The sequence below is a fragment of the Cnephaeus nilssonii genome (genome assembly GCF_951640355.1).
Source record: "Cnephaeus nilssonii genome assembly, chromosome: 11".
Lineage (NCBI taxonomy): Eukaryota > Metazoa > Chordata > Mammalia > Chiroptera > Vespertilionidae > Cnephaeus > Cnephaeus nilssonii.
Window position 1 is genome coordinate 15462402 of NC_137082.1, and position 27691 is coordinate 15490092.

At 39.2% G+C, this 27691-nt stretch overlaps 1 protein-coding gene across 2 annotated transcripts in view; it reads right to left on the reverse strand.

Moving 5' to 3' along the window:
- The window catches only part of KIZ (kizuna centrosomal protein), a 126161-nt gene that overhangs the window by 70992 nt on the left and 27478 nt on the right, over window positions 1–27691 (reverse strand). The window contains exons 5-6 of one of the 2 annotated variants that reach the window (XM_079784392.1): window positions 16570–16783; window positions 15879–16194 (exon numbers count right to left, since the gene is read on the reverse strand). In XM_079784392.1, the coding sequence (XP_079640518.1) occupies window positions 15879–16194; window positions 16570–16783 (530 nt within the window). Of the gene's footprint in view, window positions 1–15878; window positions 16195–16569; window positions 17216–27691 lie in introns of both variants that reach the window. The other variant, XM_079784391.1, reaches the window with a different exon arrangement.

The following is a 27691-nucleotide window of genomic DNA, read 5'->3' on the forward strand; positions in this document are numbered from 1 at the left end:
GAACCCTCCTTTTTTTCCAATTCCAATGCAAAAACAGTTGCCCCAAAACTCCACTACTTCCTCCTCCTGGTTTGATCCTACTTTGATCTTTAAACTAACAACACATGATTTGTATAGAAAAGTTTACTTTTAAAATGATCACTTTATCAAGTTCTAGTTCTCTTTTTTTAAACATTTAATTCTCGAGGAAATTTGTTGATTCCAATGAGCAAGATTTAAAATGCTCCCATGACCCTATTTCTTAAGTTTAAGCAGAAGTAACAGAATGCATTCATGTACCAAACACTCATAAGACCACAACTGCTACAAAATATAACTAAGGAGCCAGAGGGTACTGTTGTCACTCAAAATTGAGACTCTAATTCAATTTGTGTAGCTTACTGGTCTTCCTGAAGCAATTCAGCACCTTCACCCAATAAGAGAAAAACCTTCAGTGACCTCCCACCCACAGGTACACAAATACAACTGAGAAGCAGAGAGGTCCCTAGAAGCTCTACCTCTATAAAGATGCAAATTAAGGTTTAAACAGTATAACAATTGGCTGGAGCTAATCCTTTTACAGAGGTGTAAATGGCTATTGAGAACTGAATTCTAGGCTGCTAGCTTTTGTTAAGGAGCACCACAGACAAATTTCACCCAAGAGTAATGCCCAGCCACAAACTCCGGGACTGTCAATAGTTTCATAAAGCCAGTGCAATTTGTTTGCTTTGATATCAGATTTCCTGGCCAGAAATCCAAATGTGTAAATATAAACCGCATCAAGAATTAGTGCCCTGGGAAAATAAACTGGAGCGACTATCTCAAACCTGACCCCCAATGGCTGGAACAGCTGTATGTGTGGCCACAGTGAAGTTTGTATATGGGGTTTTGTTTGCCACACAAAACAGTTGTAGAAAGGACAAACACATACACAGTTAAACAGTATTTTTCTTTTAATGGGCAGTCTAACGAAACCTATGTTTTGGTGGCTACCTCAGTTCCCATTGTGCAGCCCCTTGGGTGGTCCCTTACAGGGGGCCACTCGAAGGAAGCACAATGCCTACAAGAAGGGAAGGAGGGGACTGAGACACAAAGGCCAAGGGAGCAGGGCGGGCTGCAGCAGGCTGCAGACCAAGGGTCAGCCAACGGGGCTCCTTCTCTTTACCCAGGAAACAAGGGCTCCTTCTCTGTACCTGGAAACAGTGTGGTTAAGCTGACAGCTTGAATTATGGGCTACATTTTGTAGGGTACCGTCCATCTGTGTTAAGGTCCTCTTTATTGTGGCAGAGGCTGCACAAGCAAAACCCTTGCCTTTTCCCCTACTTTGGCCTCATAACCCGACCTCATCATTCTGTTCCATTTTTTCCCCCCCTTAATGAGGCGCTGGAAGGCCTGAGAGAGTTTATAATAGGTGTTTCCCTCCACCCTCACACAGGGATAACTGTTTGAACCATAATGTGTTTTAGTAGCCAGGAATTACTTGTGATGGCTGCAGATGTGCTTTATGAAATGGGTAAGTGTTCTCAGTCCATTTTCTCTTTGATAACTATGGATCCCATACTTAACATCTGGGCTGATAAAAAGTCTCCTTGGTGGGAAGGTGAAGTCTAGAAAGATTTACTCTTGTTCCCCGGGTTTCTTTTAAATTAGTACTCATAGTCCAATCAGTGTGGCTCAGTGGTTGAGCACAGACCCATGAACCAAGAGGTCACGGCTAGATTCCTGGTCAAGGCGCATGCCTGGGTTGTGGGCTCTATCCCCAGTAGGGGGTGTGCAGGAGGCAGCTGATCAATGATTCTCTCTCATCACTGATGTTTCTATCTCCCTCTCCTTACTCTCTCTGAAATACATATTTTTAAAAAATTAATTTTAAATGACCAGAGGAGTGTCATTATTAGAGTGCTACCTGTGCTCGCTAATCGGAGGTGCACACAATTTATGAAGCCTTTCACCTAAAGTGACCTGGCTTTAAATATCTGCTGCAAAAATAACATTGAGGGAAAATGTCTGATTGTCATATAACTTTATACCTTTCAAAAACTCAATATAGCCCTAACCGGTTTGGCTCAGTAGATAGAGCGTCGGCCTTCGGACTGCAGGGTCCCAGGTTTGATTCCGGTCAAGGGCATGTACCTTAGTTGCAGGCACATCCCCAGTAGGGGGTGTGCAGGAGGCAGCTGATCGATGTGTCTCTCTCATCGATGCTTCTAACTCTCTGTCCCTCTCCCTTCCTCTCTGTAAAAAATCAATAAAATATATTTAAAAAAAACAAAACTCAATATAATCAAGTTCTCATTTTGGAAAAGTTTAAAAATACTATTAATTAACCAAGGAGGCAAAGGACCTGTACTCAGAAAATTACGGGATGCTGAAAAAAGAGATAGAGGAAGACATAAACAAATGGAAGAATATATCGTGTTCATGGATTGGTAGAATTAACATCATTAAAATGTCCATACTACCAGAAGCAATCTATAGATTCAATGCAATCCCCATTAAAATACCAACAGCATATTTCAAAGATCTAGAAAGAACTCTCCAAAAATTCATCTGGAATAAAAAAAGACCCTGATTAGCTGCAGCAATATTGAAAAAGAAGAACAATGTTGGAAGGATCACAATACCAGATATCAAGCTATATTACAAAGCACTTGATCTCAAAACTGCCTGGTACTGGCACAAGAACAGACATAGAGCAATGGAACAGAACAGAGAACCCAGAGATCGACCAAAGCCATTATGCTCAATTAATATTTGACAAAGGAGGCGAGAGCATCCAATGGAGTTAAGACAGTTTCTTCAATAAATGGTGTTAGGAAAATGGGACAGATACATGCAAAAATTAAACTAGATCACCAACTTACACCATACACAAAAATAAACTCAAAATGGATGAAGGACATAAGACGGGAAACCATAAAAATTTTAGAAGACTCCATAGGCAGCAAAATAGCAGACATATGTCGTAGTAATATCTTTACTGATACAATTCCAAAGGCAATGGAAACTAAGGAGAAAACAAGCAAATGAGACTACATCAAAACAAAAAGTTTCTGCACAGCAAAAGAAACCATCAACAAAACAACAAGAAAGTCCACTGCATGGGACTTTTTTAATATTTGCCAATGTTATCTGCGATAAGGATTTAATCTCCAAAATTGACAGGGAACTCATACAACTTAACAAAAAGAAGATAAACAATCCAATCAAAAAATGGGCGAAGGACCTAAATAGACACTTTTCGAAAGAGGACATAAGAAGGCCGAGAGACATATGAAAACATGCTTAAAGTCACTAATCATCCGAGAAATGCAAATCAAAACAACAATGAGGTACCATTTCACACCTGTCAGGATGGCTATCATCAACAAATTAACAAGTGCTGGCGAGGATGTGGAGAAAAAGGAACCTTGTGCACTGCTGGTGGGAATGCAGACTGGTGCAGCCACTGTGGAGGACAGTATGGTGTTTCCTCAAAAAATTAAAAATGCAACTTCCATTTGACCCAGTAATCCCACTCTTAGGAATGTATCCCAAGAAAACAGAAACACCAATCAGAAAGGATATATGAACCCCTATGTTCATAGCAGCACTTTACAATAGCTAAGATTTGGAAACAGCCTAAGTGCCCATCAGCAGGTGAGTGGATTAGAAAACTGTGGTACATCTACACAATGGAATACTACGCTGCTGTAAAAAAGAAGGAATTCTTACCACTTGCAACAGCATGGATGGACCTGGAGAGCATTATGCTAAGCGAAATAAGCCAGGCAGAGAAAGATAAGTATCACATGATCTCACTCATTTGTGGAATATAATGAACAACATAAACTGATGAACAAAAATAGGACCAGAGTCATAGAAGCATCGAACAGACTGTACAACTTATGAGGGAAGGTGGGGGGTGAGGGGGTAAGAGATCAACCAAAGGACTTGTATGCATGCATATGAGCAAAACCAATGGACATAGACAGTAGAGGGGGTGAGGGCTTGTGCTTGGGGGAGGTGATGATGGGGGAGAGGTCAATGGGGGGAAAGGGAGACTCATGTAATACTTTAAACAATAAAGAATTTTAAAAAAACTTAAAATAATACTTCTGTTTGTTTATTAGGTATTATCATAATCAGTTCTATAATTAAACTCTAAGAGGGTACTTCTGGCAAAAGGGTTTCTGACAGTGAGACAGGCCAGTAAGCCAGGACAGTGGAATAGGAAAACAAACATATAGCTGAACAAACTGACAGAGCAATTTACATCAGATACAGGTCACCTCCCTAGAGATAAGATCTAGGCCTCAGTTGTATTTCATCTCCAGGCCCAGTAAAGCAGCAAAACTAGGTGGGTGGCACCTGGACCCGCTGCAATGGCTGACGACCCCCTTTCCCTGACACTGACCAATCAGTAGAGACCATGACTCTGAAGGAACATTCCTAGAAAACTGACAAATATTCTGCTGAAACCCTCCCCTGAGATCTCCCCTAAGATTCCCACCTTCAAGAAAGAGACAAAGCCTCAAGACAAAGGACCCAGCACTAGCTCTCCCTCTGGGGAGCAGCCCCACCATTCCCTTTCCTATCTTCTTCCCCCACTTCTTCCCCCACAGGCATGCATCTCCTAAACTCCAAAGGACCCCATGAGGCTTGCAACCAGGGGAGAATGGGCAGCAGCAGCTCGTCCCAGGCAAACCCTGATCTGTCCCTAAGGCCCCCTTTTCTCTGATTTCCCGGAGAGCTAAGGTAGCCCATCTTAGGCACTCCTGTTGCTTCTATGCTAAGCCCTGTCTTGCTTTTCTGTTCCCCACTTTAATAAATATTCCCTCATAATCGCCTGGACTTGTGTTGTAAAATTTTTCCTGCATGAAGTCAAGAACCCAAACACAACAGGAATATAGGAAGACCCTTTCCAGTCACAATAATTTTAGGAGGAAAAATCTTTGCTGGGGCTTAATGACAAATGGGGGATCATAAAATCAGACTTCTGCTTTGTGGTGACATGTCTCTACATGTATGTATACACGTGTCTGTAAGAGAACAGACAAGGAACTCACACTGGGCTGGCAAGGGTTACAGTATGTGAAGGGACCCAGGGACAGAAGAAACCAGAGGCACGATGAGATGGTGGACAGGCTTATGGAGGGCTCAAGCAATGGTCAGACCCTAAAATAAATCAGTATGTCACTTCTCCAGGAAAGTGAGTCTCCTTAGGGGCCAATTAAGTCTGATGAATGGGAAACTAAGCAGCAGTAAAAAAAGAAGGATCTCTTACCCTTTGAGATAGCATGGATGGACCTGGAGATTATTATGCTAAGTGAAGTAAGCCAGTCAGAGAAAGACAAGTATCGCATGATCTCATATGTGGAATCCAATGAACAAAATAAACTCATGAACAAAACAGATCCAGAGACATGGAAGCATGGAACAGACTGACGAATCTCAGAGGGAAGGACGGGGTGGAGGTGGGGTTGGGAGGTGGGAAGAGATTAACCAAAGAACTTATATGCATCTTTGCACAACCCATGGATGCAGACAATAGTGTGGCGAAGGCCTGGGAGGGAGGGGTCAATGGGGGAGAAGGAGGGGTACCTGTAATACTTTCAACAATAAATATAAATTTAAAAAGAGATAATAATAGAAATGAATGAGATTTTTAAAAAGCAACAGATGGGATCAAATTGGATTATTTGAAGAAATTAATAAAATAGACAAATCTTATGCAGGTGTGATCAATAGAAAAACAGGGCAGACAAAAAATTATGAGAGCAAAAGGGAATAATTATTGACACAGCAGACATTCTAAAATATAAAGTATGGTCACAAATGTGAAAACTTAGAAAATATATCTCTTTCTAGAACATTATACATTTTCAAATTTGACTCAAGATGAATGAAAACCTGAATATACATATGAGCATTGAAGAATAAGTAATCAAACAAAAACGGAGGGAATTTACGTCAGTAGACCTGCCTTACAAAAAATGTTAAAGCAAATTGTTCATGTGGTAATCTCTGAGAGCTTTTCAGTATCCCCCACACCGGCCTTTGCTCCAGGCCACCCACCTCCTCTGACTCAGGCCAGCAGCCTATGGTGAGATGGTTGGCAAAGGTTGGGAACCAGGTTCCAGTTGGTCAATGCAGATGTCTTTTAACATCTGTACAGGCTGCCCCCGCCCCCACCCGCCTAGTGATAATGACTGAATTACTACTTATTTTGCTGAGGATCAGATCTCAGGAATACTGCCCTCTTAGAAGCCTGGTTCTGGACTTTTGAAATGTAAACCAAAATAAAGATAAGGAAAGTCTTAGATTTTTTTTCAGATCAAAATAGGTCACTAACAGGAGAGGCACAGGCAAGACTGGGGATGAAATGCCAGGTAGAACATGAGGGGATACACTAATAGCCCCACTGGCTGGCACAGGGTTATTTTTTCAAAAGTGTAATGTACAACCTTACTTTGGAACAAAACCCAGAATTAGGGTGACAAGAAAAATCTCAGGGGCCACCTATGTTGAACGGCAGAGGCCATGTCCAGGAAAAACAAGTGATAGTGGTGAAGGAGAAAAGCAACCGAGAAAAGATATCTGAAGGCATCATCACTTCTGAAGGAACACTGAATTTAAAATATGCTTCCAGATCCACTTAAAGTGAATTTAGGGTAAATTCTAAAAGAACACAGTTGTAACCTACTAGTCCAGGCAATATAATTTTCAGCAGCAACTCTTTCTCAGATGCAAGAACTTTCTATATTTAACTTTGAAGAGGGACTAAATTAAAATCAAAATCACTGGATGAGATCAGATTTTTATGACCTTGAGAAAGCAAAGCTTTCATTTGACTTAAAAGGCAGCACTACATTTTGCTCTCAGTAATACTCCAAGGAGAGAAAGAACAAAGCAACTTTGCAAGTACTTTGTTCAAGCTTGAAGAAGGGCACATAGCACTTCATCAGCTTATTTGAGGCTGGAAGGCACAAAAATCAATATGGACAGAGCAAAAGGTCAAACTGGCACTGCTTAGTTTTTTTCCCCTTTGCTAATTAACTAATCAAATTTGCTTCTTGATCTTCCTTATTCAATCTTATAAAATTTATCCTTGATGATACTGCCATTATTTAGGCAGTAGAGGAGGGAGGTAGCCCAGGATCCTACTTCAGAATGCAGACTCTGGCCGCAGATAAGCCATTTTGTGACTGAACATAACCTCTCTGTGTCTCAGTTTCCTTCTCTATAAAATGGTGCTGATAATAGGAATAAATAATTATAAATAAAGCTCTGACAACAGGCTCTGGCACAGAGGTGGTGCTATTGACCAGTACATCACCATCATGCTTGTGATGTATGTGGTAGAGCACAGAAACTTAGAGCATGACCTGTCAGTTTGGATGCTAGCTGCTCTTCCAACCAGCTTTGGGACCTGGAAAGGTTCTTTAATCTTTCTAAACCCTACTGGAAACACTCTGCTTGGTGTCTGCAGCACAACTCCTCGGTTCTACTTGTTCTTCACTAAGTCTCCTCTCAGATCCATTTCTGGCTCCTTCTGGTCTTCCTGATCTTGAATATGGAGTCAGACCTTGGTCTGCTTTCCTATTTATGCTCACAACCTAATGTTCTTCTCAGGGAAATAACTTTAAAATGCTTATACTCTGATTCAGTAAAATTATAGGATACAAAATCAACACACATAAATCAATTGCATTTCTCTACAATGAACAATCCAAAAAGAAAATTAACCCTTTGCACTCACTTGCTTTTTTCTCGATTCCTTTATTCTAATGCTAACCGTGTCAAGTCACACTCAACATCCGAGTGCAAAAGGTTAATAAAACAATCCCATTTACAATAGCATCAAAAAGAATAAAATGCTTAGAAATAAACTTAACCAAGGATGCAAAAGACTTGTATACTAAAAACTACAAAACACTGTTGAAAGAAATTAAAGAAGACACAAATAAATGAAAAGATATCTTGTGTCCACGAGCAAAATCCCAGTGGCATTTTTTAAAGAAATAGAAAAACAACCCTAAAATTCATATGGAACCATAAATGACCCTGAATAGCCAAAATGATATTGAGGAAAAAGATCAAAGTTGGAGGACTCACACTTCCTGATTTCAGAACATTACAAAACTACAGTAATCAAAACAGTCTAGTACTGGCATAAACACAGATATATAGAACAGAATAAATCCATGCATATACAGTCAACTAGTCTTTGACAAGAGTGTTAAAAATACACAATGGGGAAAAGAGAGTCTCTCTCTTCAAAAAATGGATGGTCACATGCAAATAAATGAAAGTGGATCCATATTGTACATCATACACAAAAATAAACTCAAAATGGATTAAAGACTTAAATGTAAGACCTGAAACTGTAAAACTCTTAAAAGAAAATACAGAGGGAAAGCTGCCTGACATTGGTCTTAGCAACAATTTCTTGGCCACAAAAACAAAAATAAACAAGTGGGACTATATCAAACTAAAAAAACTTCTGCATGGCAAAGGAAACTATCAACAAAATGAAAAGGCAACCTACAGAATGAGGGAAAATGTTTGAAAATACTATATCTAATAAGGAATTAACATCCAACATATACAAAGAACTCACATAACTCCATAGCAAAAAAAATCCAATTAACAATGTGCAGAATGATCTGAATTTTTCCAAAGAAAACAAACAGATGGTTAACAAGTACACAAAAAGGTCCTTAACATCACTAATCATCACGGAAAAGCAAACCAAAACCACAATGACGTATTTCACACCTGTTAGAATTGCTATTATAAAAGAGACAAGAAATAAGTGTCAGCAAGCATGTGGAGAAAAGGGAATTCTATCCTTGTGCACTGTTGATGAGATTGCAAATTGGTTCAAAAGTTATAGAAAACATTATGATGGTTTCTCAAAAATTTAAAAATAGAATGACCATATGATCCAGCAATTTCACTTCTGGTTATTTATTCAAAAGAAAGTAAAAGGGGAGACCGCGCCATCTTGAAGGGGAAAGTGGATGTTATTGGATGCCTGAAAAGCCCGGGGAATCTACAACTACAGCACCCACTGAACAGCTGCGAACCCCAGAACACCGGTCCCCAATCGGCGCAAACACGCGGATTCAGAGGAGCTCTATACTCCACCACGGAAAGGTCAGATTTCACCTGGGATAAGGAGAGAGAGAACTACATAACCAGACACCCGAAGAAGAGAGACCATGGGGAGACAAAGAAACTGCCCGCATATGAAAGAAAAGCAGGCATTGCCAGAAAAAGAAGTAAACGAAATGGAGGCAAGCAACCTGTCAGAGAAAGAATTCAGAGAAATGGTCATAAGGTGGCTAAACAGAATGAAAGACAAATTCGACAATATGTGTAAGAACCAAGAGGAAATGAAGAAGAACCAAGAAGAAATGAAAAATGACATCGCTGCTGTAAAGAACTCAATAGAAAGCATTAAGAGTAGACTAGAAGAAGCAGAGGACTGCATCAGTGAGCTAGAAGACAAGGTAGGAAAAAATACCCAAGTAGAGCAGCTTCTAGAAAAAAAAAAATTAAAAAGCAGGAGGAGAACCTAAGGGAACTTGGGGACAACACGAAACAAAACAACATCCTCATAATAGGGGTTCCAGAAGGAGAAGAAACTGAGCAAGGAATAGAAAACCTGTTTGAAGAAATAATGACAGAAAACTTCCCTGATATAGAGAAGAAAAAACCCACACAAATCCAAGAAGCTCACAGAGTCCCAAGCAAAATGAACCCCAAAAGACCGACGCCAAGGGACATTATAATTAAATTGGCAAACATCAACGACAAAGTAAGAATCTTAAAAGCTTCCAGAGAGAGACAGAAAGTTACATACAAAGGAAACCCCATCAGACTAGCGACTGATTTCTCAACAGAAACTCATCAGGCCAGAAGGGAATGGAATGAAATATACAAAGTCATGCAAAGGAAGGATCTCAATCCAACAATACTGTACCCAGCAAGGCTATCAATCAAAATTGAAGGTGAAATCAGGAGCTTCACAGACAAAAAAGGACTAACGGAATTTATTACCACCAAACCAGCAATGTAAGAAATGCTAAAGGGTCTGCTAAAAAAATAGGAAGCGAAGAAGGAACACAGGGGGAAGGAATAAAAATGGCGACAAACAAGTACCTATCAATAATAACTTTAAATGTAAATGGATTAAATGCCCCAATCAAAAGACAGAGGGTAACAGATTGGATAAGAAAACATGACCCATATATCTGCTGTTTACAGAAACCCAACTCAGAAAAAAAGACGCACACAGACTGAGGGTGAAGGGATGAAAAAAGGTTTTTCAGGCGAATGGGAATGAAAAAAAGCTGGGGTAGCAATACTTATATCTGACAAATGAGGTCTCAAAGTGAAGGACATAACAAGAGATAAGGAAGGCCACTTCATAATACTAAAGGGAGCAATCCAACAAGAAGAAATAACTCTGGTAAACATATACGCACCCAATATAGGAGCACCCAAATACATAAAAAAACTCCTGGAGGATATCAAGGGAGAGATTGATAGCAATACAATCATAGTAGGAGACTTTAATACCCCACTATCACCATTGGACAAATCCTCTAAACAAAAAATCAGCAAAGAAACATCAATCCTAATTGACTCACTAGACCAGTTGGAATTGACATCTTCAGAACATTTCACCCCAAAGCCACAGAATATACATTCTTCTTAAGTTCACATGGGTCATTTTCAAAGATAGACCATATATTGGGTCATAGGCAAAGTCTCTTCAAATTCAAGAAGATAGAAATCATATAAAGCATTTTCTCAGATCACAGTGGCATAAAACTGGAAATCAACTACAATAAAAACAATCCAAAAAAATCAAACACATGGAGACTAAACAGCATGCTATTAAACAATGACTGGGTTACCAGAGAGATCAAAGAAGAAATAACATCATGGCAACAAACGACAGTGAAAACACAACAATCCAAAATCTATGGGACACAGCGAAAGCAGTCTTGAGAGGGAAGTTCATAGCTCTACAAGCCTACTGCAAAAAACAAGAAACAATGGTAATGAATTACCTAACCCTACAACTCTAAGAGTTAGAAAGAGAGCAACAACAAAAGCCTAGTGTAAGCAGAAGGAAGGAAATAATAAAGATCAGAGCGGAGATAAATGACATAGAGACCAAAAAAACAATACAAAAGGTCAACAAAACCAAGAGCTGGTTCTTTGAAAGGATAAACAAGATTGATGAACCTCTAGCCAGGCTCACCAAGAAGCAAAGAGAGAGGACCCAAATAAACAAAATCAGAAATGAAAGAGGTGAAGTAACAACAGACCCCACTGAAATACAAAGGATTGTTAAAAAATACTATGAACAACTCTATTCCAACAAACAGGACAACCTGGAGGAAATGAACATATTCCTAGAAAAATATAACCTTCCAAAACTCAATCAGGAAGAACCTAAACATTTCAATAGGCCAATAACTATGGAAGAAATTGAAGCAGTCATCAAAAAGCTTCTAGCAAACAAAAGCCCAGGGCAGACGGCTTCACAGGAGAGTTTTACCAAACATTCAAGGAAGAACTAAAACCTATCCTCCTCAGACTATTCCAAAAAATTCAAGAGAAAGGAACACTTCCAAGCTCCTTCTATGAAGCCAGCATCACGCTAATACCAAAACCAGATAAAGACAACACAATGAAAGAGAATTACAGGCCAATATCCCTCATGAACATAGATGCCAAAATCCTCAACAAAATTCTAGCAAATCGGATCCAGCAGTAGATCAGAAAGATCATACACCATGACCAAGTAGGATTTATCCTGAGGATGCAAGGATGGTACAATATCCACAAATCAATAAACGCGATACATCACATAAACAAATTGAGAGATAAAAATCACCTAGTCATATTAATTGATGCAGAAAAAGCATTTGACAAAATCCAACACCCTTTCTTGATAAAAACTCTCAACAAGGTGGGAATAGAAGGATCATACCTCAACATAATAAAAGCCATATGTGATAAACCCACAGCTAACATCATACTCAATGGGCAAAAACTAAAACCATTTCCCCTAACAGGAACAAGACAAGGATGCCCACTCTCACCACTCCTGTTCGACATAGTACTGGAAGTATTAGCCATTGCAATTAGACAAGAAGAAGAAATAAAAGGCATCTAAATTGGAAAAGAAGAAGTAAAGCTGTCCTTATTTGCAGATGACATGATATTGTACATAAGAAACACGGAAGACTCCATCAAAAAACTAATAGACTTAATAAATGAATTTGGCAATGTAGCAGGATACAAAATTAACGCCAAGAAATCTATGGTATTTCTATACACCAATAGTGAACTTACAGACAGAGAGACTAAAAAAGCAATCCCATTTACCATCGCACCAAAAAAATTAAGATACCTAGGAATAAACTTAACTAAGGAGGTAAAAGACCTATACGTGGAAAACGACAGGACACTGAAAAAAGAGATAGAGTAAGACGTAAACAGATGGAAGAACATACCATGTTCATGGATTGGTAGAATCAACATCATTAAAATGTCCATACTACCCAAAGCAATCTATAGATTCAATGCACTCCCCATTAAAATACCAACGGCATATTTCACAGACCTAGAAAGAACTCTCCAAAAATTCATCTGAAATAATAAAAGACTCCAAATAGCCACAGCAATCCTGAGAAAGAAGAACAAAGTAGGTGGGAATCTCAATAACAGATTTCAAGCTGTATTAGAAAGCCACTGTTCTCAAAACAGCCTGGTACTGGCACAAGAACAGACATATAGACCAATGGAATAGAATAGAGAATCCAGATATCGACCCAAACCACTATGCTCAATTAATATTTGACAAAGGAGGCATGAACATACAATAGAGTCAAGACAGTCTCTTCAATAAATGGTGTTGGGAAAATTGGACAGATACATGCAAAAAAATGAAAGTAGACCACCAACTTATACCATACACAAAAATAAACTCAAAATGGATACAAGACTTAAACGTAAGATGGGAAACCATAAAAATACTAGAGGAATCCACAGGCAGAGAAATCTCAGATATATGCCGAAGCAATTTCTTCACCGATACCACTCCTAGGGCAATGGAAACTAAAGAGAAAATAAACAAATGGGACTATATCAAAATAAAAAGCTTTTGTACAGCAAAAGAAACTATCAACAAAACAACAAGAAAGCCCACTGTATGGGAGAACATATTTGCAAATGTTATCACTGATAAAGGTTTAATCTCCAACATGTACAGGGAACTTATACAACTTAATAAAAGGAAGATAAATGATCCAATAAAAAAAATGGGCAACGGACCTAAATAGAATCTTTTCAAAAGAAGACAGAAGGAAGGCCAAGAGACATATGAAAACATGCTCAAAGTCACTAATTATTTGAGAGATGCAAATCAAAATAACAATGCGGTACCATCTCACACCTGTCAGAATGGCAATCATCAACAAATCAACAAACGACAAGTGCTGGCAAGGATGGGGAGAAAAAGGAACCCTTGTGCACTGCTGGTGGGAATGCAGACTGGTGCAGCCAATGTGGAGAACAGTATGGAGTTTCCTCAAAAAAACTAAAAATTAAACTCTCATTTGACCCAGTGATCCCACTCCTAGGAATATATCCCAAGAAACTAAAAACACCAATCAGAAAGGATATATGCACCCCTATGTTCATAGCAGCACAATTCACCATAGCTAAGATTTGGAAACAGCCCAAATGCCCACCAGCAGATGAGTGGATTAGAAAACTATGGTACATCTACACAATGGAATACTACACTGCTATAAAAAAGAAGGAATTCTTACCATTTGCAGCAGCATGGATGGACCTGGAGAGCATTATGTTAAGTGAAATAAGCCAGGCAATGAAAGAAAAATACCACATGATCTCACTCATTTATGGAAAATAAAGAACATTATAACCTGATGAACAAAAAGATAGATACAGAGGCAGTAAAGCACCGAACAGACTGTCAAATTACAGTGGGAAAGCAGGGGAGTGTTGGGGAGTGGGGGAAAAGAGATCAACCAAAGGACTTGTATGCATGCATACAAGCACAACAAATGGATACAAGACATTGGGGGGCGGGGTGGGATGAGGGCATGCGACAGGGGGTAGAGGAGGCTGGGGGAAGGTCAATGGGGAAAAAAACAGGAGATATATGTACTACTACATGTAATACCTTAAACAATAAAAAAATATTTTAAAAAAAAGAAAGTAAAAGACTAACTTGAAAAGATATATGCATCCCCATGTTCACTGCAGCATTACTTACAATAGTCAAGACATGGAAGCAACATAAGTGTCCATCGATGGATGAATAAATAAAAAAAATATGTATACAATGGAATATTATTCAGACACAAGAAGAATAAAATACTGCCATTTTCAATCCTCACCTGAGGATATTTTTTCCTTTGATTTTTTAAAAAAAAATCTATTTTATTGATTTTTTACAGAGAGGAAGGGAGAGGGATAGAGTTAGAAGCATCGATGAGAGAGAAACATCGATCAGCTGCCTCCTGCACATTCCCCACTGGGTATGTGCCCGCAACCAAGGTACATGACCTTGACCGGAATCGAACCTGGGACCCTAGAGTCCACAGGCCGACGCTCTATCCACTGAGCCAAACCGGTTAGGGCTCCTTTGATTTTTTTAGAGAGAGTGGAAGGAAGGGAAGGAGGAAGAGAGAGAGAGAGAGAGAGAAACACTGACTGGTTGTCTCTTGCACACACCTCAGTCACACCTCAACCAGGGCCGGGGATCAAACCTGCAACCCAGGTATGTGCCCTTGACCGGGAATTGAATCCGCTATCCTTCGATGCATGGGACAATACTCCAACCACTGAGCCACACAGGCCAAGGTGGCTTTTCACTCTTGCTAGTGTTTCCAGTAGGGTTTGTTGGAAAGAAAGAATGACAGGATCTGGGTGTAACAAAGTTTTGAGGGCTGTGTGGGTCAGGGAGGCTGAATGGAAGGTCTGTGCTAGTGGCCTATGTGTCACTCCTTATGCCCCTGGCCGTGGTTTCCTCATTTTTAAAAGGTGATGTTTACTTTAGTTTGTTTACTTAGCTTCCTTCTAGTCCTAAAAGAGATTTGATATTATTAGTGTGTGTGTGTGTGTGTATGTGTGTGTGTGTGTGTGTGTGTGTGTGTGTGTGTGTGTGTGTTTACTGCAGAATTGGCTTTCAACAGTTTCTACACAATTGGCTTTCATACTATCTACACAATTTTATCCAATATCTCCAATCAATAGTAAAAAAATCATATATGAGCCTTTATGAGTTAAATACTATAAGTGCTCAAAATATATAACACTGATGTTATTCCAAGTTAACATGAAAAATTCCAATGTTCTTATATTTACATTCAGAAAGGAAAGCTGGCTTAGATATACCCTTAGAAGAATTCATTAACTCCTATTTAATCAAATGACAAGAATGCTACTTTGGCAAGTGATGTAGGGATTAAGCAAGTTAATTAGATATAAGTTCTTAGTTGCTAAAGCTGAATTCCTAGTAAGTTTAACAGTTTGCTACCTTGTGTGCTATCAGAACTTTAAAATGATTTATTTTCTATAAAGATGGAGGGTAGGGGGAATAACTTATGAATTAACCAGAGATTGTTTGGATATGATTATAAACTGCCTATCACTCTAAATTCAATGATAATCAGATTTTTAAAGCTACTTCATAAAAAAGGAAAAAAAGAAAATTATATTTTATCTAAAAGACTATTTATGAGACTTAAGGAACTTACACATTCATGGCTGAGTGTTCAATAATACATTCCATGTAAAATGGTCTCTAAAAATGTCTATAATTAAAAACAGAATAGTAAAAACAAAATTGAATGGCTTACTGTCTTGTTGGTGAGTTAGCAGAGGATTCCTTTTCTGAATCAGGAGAGCTTAGGGTTTGCAAAATACAATTATGTTTTTCAGTGGATGGGGCATCTTTTTCTTGCTCCGAGTGGATTAATTTTAAGGCCTCTATTCCATCTTCTCCCTCTATCTTGTCACCTGGATTTGGTTGTGGTTCTGGACTCTTTAAAATCAGATCATCTTCACTTACAGAAACTGTGAGGTCACTGCTGCTGTTCAAACAGTCCTCCTCCCACTCTTCCTGCATTTTTCGGAAGGGCTTCTGTGACTTTGGGTCTGCATGAGGAAGATGATCTGTAAGAGGGGATATGATTAGATTACTGATCACTAACTTCAGGGAGAAGCAAGGTAAGATGTTCCACCTCAAGACGAAATTACTTCACAGCTAAAAACATGTAGCAACAATCCACAATTCATTATCGTACATAAAAACTCATTAAAATATTTTTTAAAATATCACAATGGGTTTAAAAATGAGAAAATTTTTTGCAAAAATATTTCCACATGCATATTTCAGAGCTCATTAGAATGGAATTTGTTGGCAAGGACACTGCTTTGTTTTTTGACAAAGATTAAAATTACTGGATATTTTGTTCTTACATAATATGCCAACTAGAAAAACGAAATACCAAACAAAAATAAGCAGATAATCTCAGCCTCTCACCCCACCTGAGAAAACTTCCCCAGCGGAATGCTTGTCTTGAGAACACTTGTTTTCAGATGCACAGTACTCCGAGACTGATAGCGGGGAGACAGGCGGTCGGGCTCTTTCTTCCTTGACTTCAATATGTTCTTGTGTCAGTATTTCTCTCTCTGATCCCTCTGATCTGCGGGAACTGTCACACTTTAAATCAGTGGTTCTGTTCTCTGGACTTAATCTTTCCTGTAACGGGGAATGAAGTTCAGCAGAATTTTTGCCTTCAGATAAATTACTCTTGCCATGACGTGTGTTGCTTCCTATCTCCAAGCAATGAGTTTGTTCCTCCTCAGACAATACGCTGGCTGTGACTAGCATTTTCTCACCAATCTGAGGAGATGTCTTTCCATCTATTTTGTCAGACTTATTTAAGCACTGTGTGTCACTATTAGTTTGTACTACATAGCTGTCTGTCACATTACAGTTCTGGGCTGTCTGTTGGTGTGAATGTGGGTCAGGAATTGAAAAGTTCTTTGTGGGTTGGGGAGATTTCTGCTCTGTACTGAAATCTCCAATGCTTGAGACGGCTGACATTTGGCGGCCCATAAAGCTTGTTGCTGGTTGATACAATCCTCTTGACATGGCTGTTTCTGAGTTAATTCCTGCCTGCACTGCAACCTACAGCACCAAAAGAGATGTGAGTTAAACATTTATTGTGTATGAATAATTAGGTTGTTCAAGTTGTTTTCAGAAATGAAATGAGGTAAAGGAACATGACCAATGAAATCAACAACTACCACATTTTATAAATCTCACAGCTTCCTTCAAAATGAAGAGCAAAATCCAGTACAGTCCACACTACTTACTTTTAATAACAACATTGGTTCAAAAAGCAAATATTGTTCAGGAACTATGAAATCTATATTTTTTAAAAAGAGATGCATATATTGCATAACAATGTGAATGTACTTAATTTCACTAAATTGTATAAACATCATTAAAACTGTAAATTTTGTTAAGTATATTTGGCCATAATTTTTTAAAAAGCCATATATTCTAACCACTTTCCACAGAGAAGTTTGAAATTGATGGAGCTAGGGAGGTACTTGACAAAAGAGAGGGGGGGGGGAGGAGGTAATATAAATGGCTACTGTAGGTTTCAAGACTGTATTTCTAGTATTATGTATAATATAAAAACTTTTAATAATAACATTCAAGATTACATTAAAATATACTGATATGCCCAAAATAATCATAATTTGCAGTCAAAGGGCAAATAACAGTTTTTTTCTGAACGTATTCAAGTACTTTTAAAGATATTTAAAGCAATTTAAATTTACTGGCATGTCTACAGGGAGAAGAATATTTTCTCTTTCTTAAAAAAAGAGGTGAGGGGGAGGAAGGAGTGGAGGCAGAGGAAAATAAGCAATTGGTTCAGTGGCTTGATGAAGGGCACACGTGGGAAGAACTAGAAGTAACAATTATGAAGCTTTTCTCCCAAAGTATCTCCACATACATAATAGAATTTAGTTCACAGAGCCCCACAGAACTGATGGGAAAATGTATTTGCATCCCTCCTCTTCAGATGGAAAACTGAGGTCCAAAATTTAAGAGAGAAAATATCATACACTTAGTTGCAACAGAATCTAGGTCTTCCTTCTCTTCGAGTATATTGTCTCTTCTTTTACCCAAAATGAAAGAAACAATCTTGAAGTTAAAAATAAATGAACAAGCTTATTTCCTTTAAGCCAGTCAGAGAAAGACAAGTATCACATGATCTTACTTATACATGGAATCTAAAGAACAAAAACCGACGAATAAAATAGGTCCAAAGGCATGGAAGCATGAAACAGATTGACAGATCTCAGAGGGAAGGGGAGGGCAGAGAATAACCAAAGAACTTATATGCATATATGCGTAATCCACGGACACAGACAATAGTGTAGTGAAGGCTGGGGGGTGAGGAGGGGTGGGAACTGAGTGGAGGTAGAAGTGGGGAGAGAGTGGAGGACACATGTAATACTCTCAACAATAAAGATTTTAAAAAATGAAGAGGGATGTCAGAGAATTTGTGGAATAAGGACCTCTCAAAATTGTCTGCTCCATAAAAGAAACAATAATGCTGGAAAACGTCTTTAGAATAACTTTTCAGAACTCTGGAAATTAACCAAAGGCTTGCAAGTTATCTGGGAAGAATTTATGGTGTTTTTAACTTGCTTTATTTCCATTTCCCCACCTCAAATCTGTGGTGACCTTGAAAACTAATAGCCTGAAATTACAGCTTGTAAAACAGCAGCGTAGCAGACACTGAATGGAGCAGAGAAGGAATAGAACTCATTCAAAGCCCCATTCCCAGAGAACTGCCATTATTTGAACTGTCTGGTGTTTCCCTGGAAGATAGCACCAGACTGTCCTTATTTGACCGGACATAGACCTAACACATTGTAAACTGCTTTTTCTCTGGGGGGATTTATTGAAAATAATCAGAGGCAAGTTTTTAACATTGAGGTTTCCTAAGGCAGTGGATAACAGTTGGTCAACTAAAAAAGTCTTAAGAGGAAAAGCTGGTAAATGTGATATCCATAGGGGGCTTTAAATGCTCTAACATATTCCTCGAAATCTAGATGACCAGCCACATGGAAGGGCTGTGAGCATGCTCAGGAAAAGTCTGAGAAGGGCCTAAGCTTTCACCTGAGGTTGACCTTGAGGCTTTGTACAAGCATAAAGTGAAGACTAAGGTAAAGTTTTAAACTGCCTGGATGAGTGTTGAAGATGTGCCCCAATATACACCTAAAACCCTTTAGCAAAGACTGTGAAACTTACTGGTCTCAGACATTTAAAGCAAGTTTTGTCTAATCATTAGCTGGTCACCAAACTAATTGATCAGAAACTTCAGTGATCATACATGGCAAAGTTCAAAAAGTCACTAAACAAACAAACAGCAATAACAAATTCTGGTAGGGGGGATGGGGAGGGGGAGAATCTGATGCTCAGAGTAGCCATATTTTATTATTTAAAATGTCCAAACATCCACAGAAAATTATGAGATATTAAAGGAAATCAGAAAGTATGGTCTATACACTGGAGAGGGGTTGCGGGGGACAGAAAGCCCAGATGGTGGACTTACTAGGCAAAGGCTTTAAATTAGCAATTTTAAATATGTTCAAAGAACTAAAGGAAAGCATGTCTGAAGACTAAAGTATCTGAATAATGTCTAAACAGAGACTATCAATAAAGAGATAGAAATTATTTTTAAAAAAGAATCAAATAGAAATTCTGCAGTTGAAAAGTACAATCACCAGAATAAAAAACTCACTACAGGGGCTCAATATCAGATATGAACAGGCAGAAGAAAGAATCAATGGGCCTGACTATAAGTCAATTAAGATTATCCAGACTGAAAAAAATAAAAAGGAATGAAGACAATTTAACGAGTTTCAGAGACCTGTGGGATACCATCAAACTTATCAACCTATGCCTAATGAAAGCCTCAGAAGGGGAAAAGAAAGAGAAAGATGCAGAAAGATTTTTTTAAAAATTATGATGAGGAGAACCAAGATGGTGGCATAGGTAAATGCCAGTACTCACTACCTCCTACAACCACATCAAAATTACAGCTAAAATACAGAACAACCATCATTCAGAACCACCTGAAAACTGGTGAAATGGAAGTCCTATAACTAGAGAAATAAAGAAGAAAGCACAGGTGGAGAGGGGTAAAGTGGGGGGGGGGGGAAGGGGGAAGGAGGGGAAGGGGATATTTATAGTACTCTCAACAATAAATATCTAAAAAATAAAAGAATAAAAAAATTATTGTGAAAACTTCTCAAATTTAGAAAAAAAGCATTATTCAATATATCTAAGAAGCTCAATAAAGTCCAAGAATAATAAATTTAAAGATATCCTCACCTAAGCACATCATAATCAAACTACTGAAAGTCAAAGAAGGAGGGAGAGTCTTAAAAGCAAAAACAGAGAAGTTATTCCTCACATTCAAGGGATCTTCAAAATGATTAACAGGTGATTTCTCATTAGAAACCATGAAGGCCAGTAGGGAATAGGATAACATAAAGTGCTGAAAGAAAAAGACTGTCAATCAAGAATTCTATATCCACCAAAACATTCCTACAGAAATGAAGGAGAAATTAAGGCATGATTTGCTAAACTAAAACAGAGAATCTGTCACTACCATACCTGTCCTACAAGAAGTACTATAGGACATTCTTAAGGCTGAAATGAGAGGACACTATACAGTAGCTCAAAGCCTAAGAAATAAATAGCACTAGTAAGGGTGACTATATTGGTAAATATAAAAAATAGCATGGATATGTTTTTGTTTGTAACTCTTTTTGCTCCTCTATATAATTTAAAAGACAACTGCATTAAGCAATGATTATAGATCTATGTTGACGAGAAACATCTATCTATATAAAACCCTAATATGCAAATAGACCAAACGGTGGAACAACAGAACAATTGAACAACCGGTCGCAATGACGAGCGCTGACTATCAGGGGGTGCGCGCGAAACATGGCAGGTGTCGGCAGCAGGCGGCAGAGCGCGGAACATGGCGGGCATTGGCCGCAGCGGGATGGTGGAGGTGAGCAGGGGTGAGGTGAGCGGGGCGCTGGTTGCTGTCATTGGGTCGAGCCTCTGGTGGTTACTGAAAATTCTTTGCTCCTGCATGGCGTGGTCCCACCTGGCACTCACACCTGCTATTAATGCCAGCCCCGCTCGCACCCACTGATGGCGCTGGAGCCGCTGCTTTCACCTGCTGCCGGCGCCCAGCGTCGGCACTGATCACTCGGCGCCGTCAGCGGGTGTGAGCCATGGCTGCCAGCCCCGATCGCCCCTGAGGGCTTCTCCACCTCCCCCTGCTCCTGAGGCGTAATCAGGGCAGCAGCCACCACTCACACCCGCTGATGGTGCCGGTCCCACTTGCACCCGCTGCTGGCACCGGCCCCAATCGCTCTGCACCATCAGCGGATGCAAGTGGGGCCAGCACCATCAGCATGTGGGAGCAGCAGCAGCGGGAGTGGGGCTGCCAGCAGACAGGGGTCTGGGGGCTACAGAGGGAGGGGCCAGGCAGGGCATGGAGGATAGGCTGAGATCCGCCCCTGTGCCCACCACAGCCTCGAGGCCCACAGTTTCTTTTAAGGTGCATGAATTCCTGCACTGGGCCCCTCGTATAAGATATAAAGACATATGTTGTATTACAATAACATCACAAAGGAGTAGGAAAGAATTGAAGCTATACAGAATCAAAGTTATTGCATTCTATTGAAATTAAGTTGGTATTAATACAAATTAGATTATTATAAACTAAAACATAAATTATAACACCATGTCACCCACATTAAAAGAAACAACAGGCAATTAAAATGGTACACTAGAGCCCGGCTGGTGTGGCTCAATGGTTGAGCGTCAACCCAGGAACCAAAGGCCACTGGTTCGATTCCCACATGCCCGGGTTGCGGGCTCAGTCCCCAGGAGGGATGCATGCAGGAGGCAACTGATCGATGATGTTTCTTTCTCATTGATGTTCCTATCTTTCCCTTCCTCTCTCTCTCTCTCAAAAAAATAAAATAAAATAAAATGGTACACTAGAAAATATATATTTAATGCAAAAGAAGGCAGTTTTGGAGATTTAAAAAAACACACACAAAAAACCCCATAAATATATAGACAACTAAGAGCAAAATGGCAGATGCAATTCCTACCTTTTCTGTAATTACACTAAATTTAAGTAGACTCAATAATACAATTAAAGTTAGAGATTGGCAGAATGGATTAAAAATCATGATCTAGGGGGCAGAACCAAGATGGTGGCATAGGTAAACACTTGTACTTGCTGCCTCTCACAACCACATCAAAATTACAACTAAAAGACAGAACAACTATCACCCAGAACTGCGGGAAAGCTGGCTAAGTGGAAGTACTACAACCAGAGAGGTAAAGAAGAAAGCACATTGAGACTGGTAAGAGATGTGGAGGCACAAATGGGCTGGCACCTGGGTGCGCTGCTTTTGTAATCAGGAGGGAGATACAAGCTCCCGCTTGCTCTGAACTCCAGTTCTGGGCGAGACTATGGGGGACCCAGACACATAAGGGGAGAAACTGGACTGTCTGCCATTGGGGCAGGAACGAGAGGGTGGCTTTCTTTCATACAGAGGTGCTTGCAACGTCATTGTTCATAGGCTGGGACCTCTCTGGTGCAGGGCTGACAGGCAGCCATTGCTGTTTGCTCCGCCCTCGTGATTCCTGAGACCCTGCCCCACCCAATTTACAACACCACCCAAGCTGTGTGCAGCAGCTTTTACATAAGAATGGCCTGTCCTTTCTCAGCCTAAAACCTGTCAAACAGGCAGCAGCTGGGTCAGGGAGCCCCAAAGCTATCAAACAAAAGACTCAAGGCCGGCAGCAGCAGCCTGCCTTGCTTCACAGCTGGGCCTCGTCTGGACACTTTCAAACCTGATACAAAGAGGAGGAATCTGCAGATCTCTCTGTAGCTCCTGCTGGGTGGCCCCAGGCAGTGGCTGACTTTGCACCTCCTTGGAGATCTAAGAGCCAGTGTACCCAGTGGTCAATGTGAGATCATACCAGATTACAACTCTTCACATCCATAAGTGACACACTAAAAGGGCAGACTCTGTGAGCACCAAAGTCCCACTGAAGCAAGTCCTGCCCCATAAGGGTGTCTCATGCACAGCAGCTCTTCCATTGTAGACACAGCTGGTCCACACAGCCAATTGGCCTGGAAGTCAATTCCTCCCAGTGATACCAACAGCAATCAAGGCTTAACTACAACAAGACTGTGCACACAGCCCACAAAGGGGTGCACCGAGAGTGTCCACCTCAGGTGATTGGGGAGGCTGAGCCACTGGCCCTATAGGACACCTACCACTCAAGGCCACTCTATCAACTCAAGGAGACTTAGCAACTACCCAGTACACAGAAATAAACACAGGGAAGCAGCCAAAATGCAGAGACAAAGGAACAAGTCACAAATGAAAGAAATGGAAGAAAGCAAAATACTGGATAAAGAGTTCAAAACCACGATTATAAGGTTTCTCAAGAATCTTCTAGAAACCTCTGAGGAAATAAGTGAGACCTTCAAGGATCTTAGTGAGAATGCAAAAAAACAACAACAACAACAACAAAAAAAACCCAAAAAACGGAAAAGGACCAGTCAGAAATTAAGCACACACTGACTGAAATAAAGAATAATATACAGAGATTCAACAGTAGACTAGAGGATCCCAAAAATCAAGTCAAAGATTTGAAATATGAGGAAGCAAGAAACACCCAACCAGAAAAACAAAAAGAAAAAAGAATCCAAAAAATGAAGATAGTGTAAGGAGTCCCTGGGACAACTTCAAGTGTACCAACATCCGAATTATGGGGGTGCCAGAAGAAAAGAGAGAGCAAGATATTGAAAACCTATTTGAAGAAATAATGACAGAAAACTTACCCTACCTGGTGAAAGAAATAGACTTACAAGTCCAGGAAGTGCACAGAACCCCAAACAAGAGGAATCCAAAGAGGACCACACCAAGACACACCATAATTAAAATGCCAAGAGCAAAAGACAAAGAGAGAATCTTAAAAGCAGCAAGAGAAAAACAGTTAGTTACCTATAAGTGAGTACCCATACGATTATCAACTGATTTCTCAACAGAAACTATGCAGGCCAGAAGGGAGTGGCAAGAAATATTCAAAGTGATGAATAGCAAGAACCTACAACCAAGATTACTCTACCCAGCAAAGCTATCATTTAGAATTAAAGGTCAGATAAAGAGCTTCACAGACAAGAAAAAGCTAAAGGAGTTCATCACCACCAAACCAGTATTATATGAAATGCTGAAGGGTATTCTTTAAGAAGAGGAAGAAGAAAAAAGTGAAGATAAAAATTATGAACAAAGTGACAACAAATATATATCTATCAACAAGTGAATCTAAAAATCAAATGACTATAAAATCTGATTAACAGAATAAACTGGTGAATTTAATAGAATTAGGGGCATGGAAAGGGAGTGGAATTACAATTCTTGCTGGGAAGGGGGTGTGGGGGTGCAGGAAGAGATTGGACAAAGATCTTACACCTATGGACAAGGACAGTGGCGGGGGGAGGGGCGAGGGCCTGGGGTGGGTGAGAACCGGGCGGAAGGGAGCTATGGGGGGAAAAAAGAGGGACATCTGTAATAATCTGAACAATAAAGATTAAAAATTTTTTAAAAATCATGATCTAACTATCTGCTAACAACACTATTTTAGATTCAAAGATGTAAACAGGATGAAAACACAGGGAAGGGAAAAGACATGAACAGAGCCTCATGAAAAAAATAGTGTTACTATGCAAACAGTAACCAAAAGAAAGCTGGAGTGTCTATGCTAATATCAGACAAAATAGACTTTAAGACACACAATTGTTACTAGAGACAATGGATATTTTATAATGATAAAAGGAATAATTTGTGGAAAAGACATTGCAATTAGAAACATATTGTATATCTAACAACAAAGTCTTAAAATACATGAAGCAAAAACTGAGAGAATTTGAAGGAGAAATCGACAATTCAACAATAATAGGTACTTCAATACTCCACATTCAATAATGAATAAAACAACTAGACAGAAGACCAATAGAAAAATAAAACTTGAACAACTATAAACCAACTAGACCTAACAGACATACAGAAGACTCCACCTACCAACAGGATACCTAGACTGCATATTCTTCTAAGTGTACATGGAACATTTTATAGGATATATTATGTTAGGCCATAAATCAAGTCTCAATAAATTAAAAGGGATTGAAAGTATGTTCTCTGGTGACAATGGAATGAAATTAGGAATCAATAAAGGAAGGAAATTTGGCAAATTCACAAATATGTGGAAATTTTAAAACAAACTCCTAAATAACTAATGGGTAAAAAAAGAAATGACAAAGGATGTTAGAAAATAGTTTGAAAAGAATGTAAATGAAAACACAACATACTAAAACCCATGAGTAGAAGCACTAAGATTAGGGCAGAAATAAATGAATTAGAGAACAGAAAAGCAACAGAAACAATCAACAAAACCAAAAGTTGATTGTTTAAAAAGATCAACAGATTGACATACCTTTAGGTACAGACTGACCAAGAAAAAAGAGAACATATTTAAATTACTAAAATCATAAATAAAAGTTGCACTTTGTTAGCAACCTTGCAGGCATAAAAAATTATAAGGGAATACTCTGAATAATTATACGTCAACAAATTAGATAACCTATATAAATTCAACAAATTCTCACACAGACACACACTGCCAATAGTGCTTCAAGAAATAGAAAATAAGAATAGACCTAAACACGTTAAGTAACTGAATTAGTAGTAATAATAATAAAAACCTCTCACAGAGAGTCTAGTACCAGAAGGTTTCACTGCTGCATTCTACCAGATGTTTAAAGAATTAACACCGGCTTAGTGGTTGAGTGTCGACCTATGAACCAGGGCACGTATGGGGTTTCGGGCTCAATCCCCAGTGGAGGGCCTGCAGGAGGCAGCCAATCAATGAATCTCTCTCATCATTAATGTTTCTCTCTCTCTTTCTCTCCCTCTCTGAAATAAATAAAAATATATTAAAATAAAAAGCAGAGAACATGATTAGAAAATGAACAACAGAAGTGGCAGGAATAAGCAGAGTGATTCAAAGATGTCAAGACTTATTTTTAAATACCAACTAACCCAAACAAAACAAAACACCTAAAAAAGTCCCAGAAAAGAATGGAGGTGGGGAGGAGGAAACCTATTTTGAGATCTCAGAAAGGGGTCTACATCTCCAACCCTGTCATTTGTACACTGATAATACTGAATGCAAATGAAAATTGTTTCAGGTAGCTTTTATTTACAACTACTCATTAATTGCTTGACAGTGATGATGGTGAGAGTAGCAACTGGGTTAGTGAACATTTGTCAAGCAATTAAAGGTATCAAGCAGATTTATATCCATTATCTATTTTAATAGTCAAAACAACCATTATCATTATCCCCACTCTTATAAGACTTAGCAAGGTTGAATAATTTGCTCCCAGTCCCAGGATTCAAACCCAGATATGAGGACTCCAGTGTTCCACCCCCTTATGCTACAATATTCAAAAATGAATGAGTTAAACTCAAATTGTGTTAATGAACACAGTTTTTTAAAAATATATATTTTTATTGATTTTTAGAGAGAAAGAACAGGAGAGGGAGAGATAGAAACATCAATGAGAGGGAAACATCAACACCAATTGGCTGCCTCCTGCACGACCTCCACTGGGGATGAAACCCATACCCAGGCATGTGCCCTGACCAGGAATCAAACCAGAGACCTCCTGGTGCATAGGTCGATGCTCAAACATTGAGCCACACATGCCGGGCACCATAGCTTTTTTGAAGCAACAGCAACATAAAACCCCCAATAATGAATCTATAAGTCTATGTCTAGTTTCTTACTAAATTAGTAGTTGTTGAAACTACCTAAGTTTTTCAACAACTTAGGTAGTTGAAAAACAATACAAACTCAGATCTACTCAAATAGACTCTAAATGAAACTTGTACCTGATACATAAAATCAAGTTCATGTAGTGTACATGAGAAGTGTAGGAGAAAAGCAAATAGAAGTTTCAAGAGAAATTCAGCATCCCTAAATTGGACCACTAGGTGATTTTCAAAACATGAATACACACACACACCCTAGCACCAACCTTTTTCCAAACACCCCTAGGCCTAAACCACTGCTTTGATCAAAACAATACAAAGTTAAATCATGATTTTCAAGTAAAGAACAGATGCTTGGCAAATGTCACAGACTAGCAAGACAAGAACCCTTTCTTTTACAATGCAATTTAATATGCCCTGTATATGCTCCCTAATTCCCAAATAGGGTGACTCGGGATATAAATGTATCTCTTAAAGTTTCCTGTTCACAAAAGTAGTGTACAGATCTACATCAGAGAGACAGAACTCCAACTCCATTTTCTAATTCTGAGAGATTTTAGTAAGGATAGAAGCAACTCATAGTCTACCACAATTAAAAAGAGCAATCTCATCCACAGGCAGGCTCCTTCTTCTTAAAATGCATTAACCACCTGTTCATTCCTTCTTCACACATTTAAATTGTCTTACTGTA